This window comes from Gossypium hirsutum, chromosome D12 (genome assembly GCF_007990345.1).
Source record: "Gossypium hirsutum isolate 1008001.06 chromosome D12, Gossypium_hirsutum_v2.1, whole genome shotgun sequence".
Taxonomy (NCBI): domain Eukaryota; kingdom Viridiplantae; phylum Streptophyta; class Magnoliopsida; order Malvales; family Malvaceae; genus Gossypium; species Gossypium hirsutum.
This window is the reverse complement of record NC_053448.1, coordinates 4484950-4496573: the sequence shown is the minus strand read 5'-3', so window position 1 is coordinate 4496573 and position 11624 is coordinate 4484950. Positions and strand designations below refer to the sequence as shown.

Here is an 11624-nt window from a genome sequence, read left to right as displayed (position 1 = left end):
AATATCTGAAAAATATTACTATTTAATTAGGATTTGGATAGTAAAAGCCAAATATTTTGCGAATTCAAATTTTAAGATAAATTTGTGGATTCGATACTTCAAAATTTGCAGATGTCTAACCCATTGCCATTCCAAGGTAAACTTACTAGAAAATACCTCTAGAATGAATCTGAGCAAATGAGTGTCCAACTTCAGATGTATCTAGACAATTATTTGTCCTCTTTTATTCTTAACATAATTTTTAACATAATTTTTTATTACTAATTTACATATTTTAAAAGATCTTTTAAATTTTTAATTTATGTTCCACATGATAGCATCACATTGACTATCAATGTCATGCCAACACAAACTAACAATGTTAATGTAGAGATACTAACTTGAGTGATGGTAAATTCAAATACAAACTAAGTAAAAATAAATAAAAGTTTCAAGTACCAACCAAATACAAGTTTGGAGGCTCCATTTTAACCATTAGTGTTTCTTAAAAAGGACATCTATTTGCTCAGGCTCTCTTTTTCTAGAAAAGCCGACGTTGCTGCTGACTTGTAAAGTTGATTCCTGGAACCCAAAGGTTTGGACAGATAATCAAAAGCTTGATTCCAGTTCAACAAACTATATTAGTATGAAACATGGCAAAGATGTTTTGTATGCTTGAAACCTAGAAAAACACCAACTCCAAGACAGCGTTTTGAGTTATAACAATGAAAAAGAATCAACCAAACCCCAATCATTACAACACCTCAACCTCAACAAAATGCAAAAAGAAGAATCGCTTTGTCTATCTACAAATGTAAGTGAAAATGAGATCACCACTGTCATATGGGAACCGATACCCAACTGCTCAACTCCTCCTTCCAAGTTCACAGTGATGCAAAGAATTCCAGATGCATTAATCCATTAACTGAATAGTTTGCAAGTCGTCAGGAAAAGGAATAGCGCGAAAACTACCGTTCTGGCTTTGGCCAACACCTGCAAATTCTCACAGGTTCACATATTTCTATCCAGGTCAACGGAGGGAGATCAATGCACTCGTCTTAAAAAGAATACTCATGGCTCGTAATACTCCGAACTGCGTAGAGTGATTAAATGTTCATCCTCGGGACTCTTCATCGAATCCCCACTAACATACCATGTAACTGTTCCTGCAATGTAAAAGCTCTGCCATAAGCTCAACCGAAAAGAGAAACATGCAAACAATGTACTTAGAATAATTGGAGAGGATTTTCAAATAGGTTTGCATAGAGAGTTGAACTAACTCCAGCTTTGCAGTCTCACTTTACCGTAAAAGTGCAACATGTATGGCTATCAATTATAAGGCACATACGCGGAGTAGGATACAATTTTGCTCAACCAAGGGAACAATACATGAATGGGTAAATGGTGCTCTTACCTCCCATGGAATATGCCTACTAAATTGTAAGAAAGATGGATTTCTTATATACCACTTTGTATGGCGGTAGAAATGATATACCAGATAAAATCAACAGGTCATTCTTTTTTGAAATTTTAAGGCTAACTGTAAACGGACTTGGAACAATACCAAATCAACAATGATAACAAAACCAAAGGAAAATTACTAACAGCAGATGGTTGTTCACCAGTTATCCACTTCGTTATCTAATTAAAAGCTTAAAAAAGGAAAGGAAAGAGTGCAAATAATGAATGCATAGCTTCAAATTTTCTCACTCGTATATAACCGCCAAAAGAGAAGCAAAAAAGAAGAGAGTGGAATATAAATTTCTAAACTTACCTACTGGAGGAGGTGGTTCCTGTTCTCTCGTGGCATGAAGTATGATAGTTCCAGAGAGCACAGTGATGAATCCACAAATCTCAGAGGCAATACTACTCACATTTTGACCTGACCAATCCTGTAAAAAGGACAAGATAACAACACTCAATTTGTGCTCAGTTCCACTAGTTGTTGGTAAATCACAACCTCAATAAGGTGCCAGAACCAAGTTCAAGAGGGATGAATTAAATAATTTACCTTGAACATGATTACACTAGCGATAATGGTCAAAGTTGTGAACATGACATAATATACCGGAGAAACAATCGCGGCATTGAATGTATCCAAGGCCTACAAAAAAGAGACATACACATCAGTCACACACAAAAGCGAACCAGCCATCTATTAGAAAGATGAAATGCAAAATTCATTCAACAGAGGAGACTCTGGAAGAGGCTACACTTTGCATGTATATTTCTTACTAGAAATATTTACAAACTGTATGTAGTTCTCAGATAAAGAATAGGATATTGTCATCTAAATCTTCCATTATGAATTCAATTGATCAAGTTGCTGTACCTGACATGCAATAATTAATGCATCATATGACAAAAGTATGCTAGCTACCTATGTAGAGGTGTGTTTTTCAGTACATGATGCATAGTTTTTTAAAAGGAAATATTATATTTTATAGGAACAGACAACCACCAAGGCATAAAAATCAATAATGCAAACCTTGTTGAGGTAATTTAATTGTGTAATGACACAGATTGCGGCAACTGTAAGAAAAAACCAAGTTTGAGGATAAGCCATCTGATTTATCCCATCCAATGTAAGCTTTATAGCAATTCCGATGGCTTTGATGCTTACAACCTGTGATAGAAGCAAAGGGACGCTTTTCCATAGTGCATAGAACATGATAACAACTAAAATGGTGCAATTCAGAATTATCAATAGAAATTGATAGGGACATCTACATACCGTAAGAGAACCCATTAAGGAACATATTCCCAAATAAACCAATATGTTTGTCTGCCCATAACGGGGTTCAAAATGCAAAATCAAAGCTAAAACTATCGAAAGTGTAGCTGCAACATAAATTAGAAAGGCTGCCAACAGAAACATGTAAAAAGGTGCAATAATTAATTAATTGTTACAACTGATGAGTATTGAGCAATAAATAAAAAGGGAAGGACCAAACCTGGTTGTGTCGCTAGAGTCCAAATTTCTTGTACAGAACTTGGGGTATGCTCTTGTGGTGCATGAATTACAATTACCACTGAACCTGCAATGCAGGTAATACATCCTACAATCCCCATTTTCTGAATTCTTTCCTTCAACATAAAGTGTGCCAGACAAGCACTGTTCAAATTTATCAAGCGTGCTTGTTAATGAAAATGGATAAATGATTTCCAATCAAATCCAAAGAAGTGACCACAAGCAAAAGAAGCATACCTCACAATTATACTTAGTGCCCCAAGAGGGGTAACTAGAACTGCAGGAGCGTACACATAAGCCACAAAATTTGCAACCTCCCCGACAATCACTATTTGTACAACAAGTTCACCAAAATGAAACTCAATAACCAATTTAAGGTGGAAAAGGATTTGTGCTTATATTGGAGGACAAAATCTAAAATAAAATAAATATTCTAATTTCAAGTAATATACTTACTTGTTATCATGCCGGCCCACCACAGTGGCTCGAGTAAGTAGGTATAACCGCCAACGCCTATGTTAAGCCACACGAATTTAAAAATAAAGTCATTTACATTGATAATACTATCTATTCTTATATTGCACAATTCAAAAGCTATGTATTGATCGACACAATGCAGTACTTAAGAATAAAAAACAAATCAAAACTTACTACTTTACACCATCAGATGATAATTATGTTAATGTTGTTGCTACAATTTTTTATTTTTTATTTTGAAATTTGGAGAAACTCTCTACTGATTAATGGTCCAATAAAAATTGTTAAGAAATCAAATGTTATGAAAATATGAATTGATACGAACAATAGTGAACTGTTACATAAACTAACTTCCAAATTGAAGGATTTGTATCTGAATATCCCAAATTCAATAATAAGTTCCTAACTAAATGCATTCAAGATTCATATCCATCGAGTTAATCCAATTAACAAAATCCTAGCGTTTCAGTAAGAAAAACGAAGGAGTCAAATCAAAATTAAGCAAAGAAAAAAAAAACTAAAATGAGTAAAAATTGGGAGCGACAGCTACGCAGAAAATCAGGGAGTAAATAGAAAAAACAGACCTGCGCGAGTACCCGAAGCCCCAGCACGCTTGAGCCCTTTCTTCTTCAAAATAAAACTGGACCCAATAAACGCGCTAGACGCCATTGCTAATATCAATCCCTTGGAATTATCCGACAATCCCATATCTTCCACTATTTGATCACATCAATCAGTGGCTCAGTTGTTGTCGTTTTCCAAAGATCAAAACTGGAAGGTGGGGGATCCAATTCCCGCCAATCGGGTTTTGACTCTGTAAAGCAAACGTCTTAGTTGAGATTTTTAGTTTAGCTGAGATTTTCCAGAAAGAAAAAGAGAAAGCGAAAAATATAATAAAAGCAAAGGAGAGAGATCTAAAATCCCCCCCCCTTCTTTCTCTGAAACAAACGAGACGAGACGACGACTCTTACATTCTTCAATTCATATATTATTATATTTTTCTTTTTAGTTCAGCCGTGTCTTTTGTCGGAAACTTTTTTACGGCCGCCAAATAAGCAAAGTAAGTAGGTTAAATGATCCTCTGCTTCACACGTTTTCTACTAGCGTACACTTGACTTTCCTTTTGTCGTTGATTAGATAAAAAGTTTCAAATAAAAATCTCTTTCCCTCTTTTTATTTAGTTTTAACGAAAACTATGGCACTATGTTTTTATTTGTTTACTGTTAGAGAAATTGTTGAAAATAATCATTTAACCATTATCTTATTAATGAATTGTCAACTGAATGTATCAAATTAGCAATTTTTTTCACATAATAAGCTTGATATTTTGTTGAAAAAATTATACAAGTTAATCTTTTGACCCATTAACCCGGCTCGTGTGAAAAAAAAATTGAAGCTTGCATCAATGGGTGCCTCTGAATCCGCTCTATTAGGTTCTTCATCGGTAGGTTTTTTTTTATTTTTCTCAGACATTTTTCAAAGCTTTTCTTCAGCTGGATTTTGTTTGTAGCTTTAACTTTTATGAAGAGAAGATCAAAAAACGGTGGATTCCGTTTTAGGGAAGATCAAATCTTTTAAAATTGTTAGCTCAAATCCATTTTTATCAATATTTTAAAATATTTTCTTCCTTTTTTTTTTTCTATTTGGATATGAGAAGAAAAACCGAAAAATTAATGGAAAATATATTTCAGTTCACCATATCCGAAACCCAGTCCAAATTGGATCTCCAGAACCTTGACCCGGATTAGTCTCTTTACTCGGTTTCTCAAATAACTTTGCCCGTAAATCCCTTCTCGACTCAACTCTTTCCATGGCTAGTTCTTCTTCACACCATTTTTCAAACAAATCCAAGTACCCGCCAATCCCATGACAGGTCAAGTTCCAGATCGGGCTATTGGGGAGGCTACAAAACCCGGGTCGGATCATTATTTCTAAAATAGGAGACCCGCACATGGAAGGGGAAGACCCGACCCGAAAATTTATAATAGCAGTTGGCTAGTTCTGTCTTACCTTTGCTGCCTCCTCCCATCAGTCTTTCCGATCCAGCGATTGGCTAGTATGCCCATACAGATGTCGTTGAAAGGGAAGTAAAGGGATACATTGGCGACCACCCTCATGGAAGATGACGAGGTTCGTTGGTTAAGCGAAAATCCCGGAATTATAGGGTAGGTGGTAGTGGCGATGGGAGAAGGAGGGAAGTGGAGGAAATAGTGACCTCGACCACGGTTCAAGTGCGTCCAATGCAATCACAGCCGCCCTAGGGCACGTGTAAAATATGTAAAAAAAACACAAAGGTAACAAGTCCAGTCCGCAATTCGTTTTTAAGTGAGTAATGAGATAGTTAAACCTTAGTTGTAATTTTCAAATACAGTTTTTTTTTTTTGGATAATTTACCAATAAAAGTCCTTTTTTTTAAATTTACCGAAATGGGCCAATTATTTAATTATTTATCGGAATGGTCTATTTTCCGCGAAATCGCGTCCACGTCAGCGCGATGTCAGGGTACGCACCAGGAAATCGCGTTCACGTCAGCGCGACTTGCTGACGTGGAAGGAAATCGCGCCCTCGAGGACGCGATTTCCTGACGTAGCATGAACAGTTTATGTTTTTTAGCTTGGAAAACTTTGAAAGGCCATAACTTTTGGCTCGGTTGTCCGATTGAGACAATTTTTTTTTATTTCGAATAACTTTTCAAGATCTACGCGCTGGCAAACCCCGAAGGCGGTTTGCCGCATTTTTCGTCGAAAAAGATCCTTTTTTGCCCCTAAATTTTGATTTTTTCGGTTTAAAATTGAATTTTAAAACATTAAAATCATTATTTTCCTTATTTATTTGAAGTAAACACCGGATCTTTTTTTACAGAATTGTTGCATTTATTTGAATCTTTTGTTTACTTGTTGCATTTATTTTTTAAATCAATTAACTGGGTAAAATACCAAAAAAAGCCTTATTTTTTTAAAATTTACCGAAATTAAAAAAATAAATGCAACAAGTACAAAAAAGATTCAAAATTATTACCAACAAGATTTGAACCAAGTACTAAGGGAAAAGAGCAAACATCTTAACCAACTAAGCTAAACTAATTAATTAACATATTATAAAAATATTGTTATTATCTTTAATTATATTACTTACGTTCTAACAATTTATCGAACATATTCCATACACGTTTCAAATCAGAAAAAATAATACAACAATTCTTTAAAAAAGATCCGGTGTTTACTTCAAATAAATATAAGGAAAATAATGATTTGAATGTTTTAAAATTCAATTTTAAACCGAAAAAATCGAAATTTAGAGGCAAAAAAGGATCTTTTTCGACGAAAACTGCGGCAAACCGCCTTCGGCGTTTGCCAGCGCGTAGATCTCGAAAAGTTATTCGAAATAAAAAAAATCGTCTCAATCGGATAACCGAGCCAAAAGTTATGGTCTTTCAAAGTTTTCTAAGCTAAAAAACATAAACTGTTAATACCACGTTAGCGCGACTTGCTGACGTGGATGCAATTTCGCGGAAAATAGACCATTCCGGTAAATAATTAAATAGTTGGCCCATTTCGATAAATTAAAAAAAAAGCTTTTATTGGTAAATTACCCGAATAAATATCTTATTTTTGTTGTATTTCGTATGGCATTTCATGAGTATTAAAAGCTGAAGATACTTAAATATAATATAATTTAATGTCCATTCAACGTTTTTTGCAATATATATATATATATGTTTGATTGTACTTAAAAAACCAAACATTGTAGACATCGCATAATATAAACCAGGGATTAATTATACTCTTTTTTGTAATTTGTAATATTTGTTGTAATTTTCAAGTTTCTTAAAATACATTAAAACATAAAAAAAAAACCCATTTTATATTAATATTTATTTTATAGTTGAATATAAATAAAAGAGGGAATGGAATCGATTTGATGAGAATTTTCAAAGTTCCCAATTGCAAAGACAAAGCAATTAATATAATAATGTAATTAATTATTCACTAATTCAATTTTAACAGCATATAGATTGTACTAGCATTGTATACGGAATTGGACGCCGATTGAATGCCAAATTTTATTTTTTATTTTCGTAATTAGAGAGTTAGTACTTATGTATAAGGTGGAGGTATGTCCACGCATTACATCTAAAAAGAGACATTAAATAAAAACTTCAATATTATTAAAAATTAATTTTACCAACTTGACAGTTACTTCTTACAAAGACAAATGCAATATTATAATATTATTGCTTTGTTGTAAATATAATTAAATGCAATTAATAGGTACTATCGGCAGATGCTCACTCTATGACTCCACCTTTTGTCACTTTGCAGATAGCATCAAATATATGACCCCTTGAGAGTTATGATACACTGAATGCGCAATTTATAGCTTAATATTTGCTCCCTTAAATCTTTATAAATATTTATTTAACAACCCAACATTTACAAAAGTATTTAAATAAGGATTTTTTTTTTACATATTTCAATTTTGTTTATAGTAAAATTTAGATGAATGTTGATGTGTTTAAAATAAAAAAATATGATAGTCGAATCAAATATTACTTTAGAAATTTAAAAAAAAAAAAAACAAAACAAAACATGAAAAGTCCTTATTCAAGTACTTTAAAAAAGGTTTAGCTCTTATTTGATCATTTTGAAAAGTTTCATCTTTATTTGAGCATTTTTATAAAAGTTGCTATGCAACAACGAGAACATGAGTTTGAGTGCGCTTAAACATGCTTTCCTTTCGATTTAAAATTTGGGGAGGGATTTTGGGTAGAAATATGCATTGTATTGAATAATAATAATGATGATGATGTTTGGCCCTTATATGACTATTTTGAAATATTTGATCCTATTCAAAGTAAGTATGTTTTTAACATTAATCTCATTATAGGTTCTTATCATATCTGTTTATATATATATAATACCTAGAACTATCCATAACTCCTCCCAACCCTTAAAAAAGAAGATAAATGCGCTTCAGCACACTCAAACACATGTCCTCCTATACTGATAACAATACCGATGCCAATCGAGCTAAGATATAAACAAATAATATAAAAAATATGAATATTATATAGAAACATGAAGATATTAAAAATCTATGGATCAACATTTACCATGTTTAAAATTAAATATAAGCATATGCATACAATAATGCTTAAAAACTAATACTAAAAGAATACAAAATACATGAAAGGAAGTCTTTTAACTTATTATTAAAGACATTTGGAAGGTTTCACAAATTAAAAGTAACTTTGGAAACATACTCCTTCGGTCTAATATAATTTAAAATGATGCTTAAAAGCATACTTTATTCTAACACTGCTAGCTTGTTCCTTGTAATTAATTGTATGGAAATGTTAATTAATGTTTAGTGGCTCTAAATAATCCAAATCAAATTATGATTCTTTTAGGGGGAAAAAATCATCTTGGACCTATTGAAAATATTTACCAAAGGAGGCCAAATTGTGTTATTAGTTTCGGTATTATGTATAAGTTTTGGATTCAATACTTATATTTTTTGAATTTGGAATTTCAATTTTAATCTAAATGTAGTAGTTAAAACTTAAATCCATTAGGCTAAATTCTGCAATCAGTTATTTATTATGCATAAGTTGCAGATTTAGTTCTTATATTTTTAAAATTTGAATTTTTAATCTTGATCAAACGTTAGTTGTTAAGTCTATTAACTAAAATGACATAATTTGTTGTTTTTGTGCTAATATGCTTGTTATATAAGATTTTTGGAAATAATAGAATTGAACCTAATGAATTTACAGGTTATTTATTTGGGATTAAAATTTTAAATTTCAAAAAGTACACGGACTAACTATGCAACTTATGTATAATATAAGGACTTAATAGTAAAATTTACCTTATAGCTGAACTGAAAATGACATGCAGGAGCTTTAACTTATAGGAATTATTACAGCAAGGATGCCGAATAGAACAAGTTTCCCATTGTTTTTAACACCGCCATCTGGCAATCTCTCGTTTAAATCCGGTCCGGTCTTTTCACTCTCCTTTTAAATACTACGACACACCTTTCTTCTTCACTTCACTTTTTTTTTCCTCCATTTTTCTCTTACTTTCATTTGGTTTATGATCTTTGGGTCTTGATTTTCTCTAAAAACCCACCAAGAAAAACTGATTTAATTTGATTTCCATGTATCAAAATTGAACGAGGAAAGAACAGTTTAATCTACCTTAGCTTGCAAGAGAAGATATGGATAGGCTTATTTCTTTAGAGCCATCTAACCTTGTTGTTATCCGGGTTGAACCAGGCCAGAAATGTTCCGGCCAGCTCACGCTTCGCAACGTTATGTACACGATGCCGGTCGCGTTTCGGTTCCAACCGAGGAATAAGGACCGGTACACGGTGAAGCCGCTAACGGGAATTGTAGCGCCACTCGGGACGGTAACTGTGGAGATTGTGTATCATCTCCCTCCCGGTTCGTTTCTTCCTGATTCGTTCCCTTGCAGTGATGATTCTTTCCTCTTGCATAGCGTGGTGGTTCCGGGAGCTGCGATCAACGGTTCAATGTCGAGTTTAGATGCCGTTCCGAATGATTGGTTTACGACGAAGAAGAAACAAGTGTTTGTTGATAGTGGTATCAAGATCATGTTTGTTGGTCAACAAGTGTTTACGATGTAAGAGAAGTACTGGACCGGAGTGACCCGGCGTGGAATCCAGCCAATTCAGTTGATCAACATGGAGAAACCTTGCTCCATATTGCGATAGCTCAGAGCAGACCTGATATTGTTCAATTACTGCTTGAATTCGAGCCCGATATTGAGCTTCGTAGCCGGTCAGGTTCTACCCCGCTAGAGGCCGCTGCAGGGTGTGGTGAAGAATTGATTGTTGAGCTTTTGTTGGCACATAAGGCTAGCACAGAACGGTCCGAGTCGTCTAGTTGGGGTCCGATTCACCGAGCGGCGGTGGGTGGCCATGTCGAGGTACTCCGATTTCTTTTTCTTAAAGGGGCTAATGTTGATGCCCTTACAAAGGATGGCAACACAGCCTTACATCTAGCAGTTGAGGAAAGAAGAAAAGATTGCATCCGTCTACTATTAGCCAATGGCTCGAAACCAGATGTTCGCAATACGAAAGAGGGTGACACACCGTTACATATCGCGGCCGGATTAGGAGACGAGCAAATCGTGAAGTTGTTACTTCAAAAGGGAGCAAACAAAGATATTCGGAACAAAACTGGCAAAACTGCCTATGATGTTGCGGCCGAATACGGTCACGTACGACTTTTTGACGCGCTCAAGCTTGGTGACAGCTTGTGTTTCGCTGCTCGAAAAGGTGAAGTGAGATCCATCCAAAGGCTGATCGAAAACGGTGCGGCAATCAACGGAAGAGATCAACATGGATGGACAGCCTTACATAGAGCCTCGTTCAAAGGAAGAATCGATACCGTAAAGACACTGATCGATAAGGGAATTGACATCGACTTAAAAGACGAAGAGGGATACACTGCTTTGCATTGTGCTGTTGAGTCGGGCCATACTGATGTGGTAGAATTGTTGGTAAAGAAAGGAGCAGATGTGGAAGCAAGGACTAAAAAAGGTGTTACCGCCCTGCAAATTGCAGATTCATTACAGTATGCTGGCATTAGCAGGACACTAATCCATGGCGCTGCAACAAAAGATGGTATGCCTCGATCTACTTTGCCAGTTTCGGTACCATTCGGAAATGGAAAATCGGGAAAAGAAATCGAAACAAAGACAGCATCGTTGAAGAGGAGAAACTCAAGGATGAGAGGCTTGCGCGGTAGCTTCGATAGATCATTAGCATTGGCAGTGGTATAGGAATTTTTTTTCTTGCTTCGTCACAAATCTTTGAGAACCTAAATTGATTCTTTTGATTTTCGAGTATAAATAATATATATGTATATATATTTATGGAAAAAAGTTACTCGTCAATTTAACATACGTTCATTGTAAGTTTACAAACGAAAAATCATAAAGTGTAATAAAATTTGTGAATTTTTTATGTTTGTATAAAAATCACTTTATCTATCAGAATAACAAAAATCAGATATTTAAATTCCAGTATTTAGTTTAATTTTATAATTTGAATATTTTAAATTTAATTTAATAGTTAAAGTGTTATAAATATTTTATTATTAGGTTGATGTCCATCAAAATTATGATAAGTTTATTTGAAAATGTATACTTCTTATGTCTATAATATA

The 11624-nt window shown here is 34.2% G+C and overlaps 1 protein-coding gene and 1 pseudogene across 2 annotated transcripts; one reads left to right on the top strand and one right to left on the bottom strand.

The window, feature by feature from the left end:
* Positions 1 to 603: 603 nt before the first annotated feature.
* Positions 604 to 4468, bottom strand: LOC107945046 (probable magnesium transporter NIPA6). Of its 2 annotated transcripts, XM_016878872.2 has the most exons (9): positions 4012 to 4468; positions 3407 to 3463; positions 3188 to 3278; positions 2934 to 3094; positions 2714 to 2841; positions 2468 to 2605; positions 1991 to 2083; positions 1754 to 1871; positions 604 to 1145 (listed from the first exon to the last, which is right to left on the bottom strand). In XM_016878872.2, exons 1-9 carry the CDS (start codon positions 4133 to 4135, stop codon positions 1051 to 1053), a joined length of 1005 nt encoding a protein of 334 aa, XP_016734361.1. In that variant the 5' UTR covers positions 4136 to 4468; the 3' UTR covers positions 604 to 1050. The 2 variants fall into 2 exon arrangements, with proteins under 2 accessions (XP_016734361.1, XP_040964206.1); XM_041108272.1 differs by having other exon boundaries at positions 2468 to 2841; positions 4012 to 4449.
* A 4954-nt stretch (positions 4469 to 9422) lies between these two features.
* Positions 9423 to 11415, top strand: LOC107945047 (protein VAPYRIN-like; annotated as a pseudogene).
* The last annotated feature ends 209 nt before the right edge of the window (positions 11416 to 11624 follow it).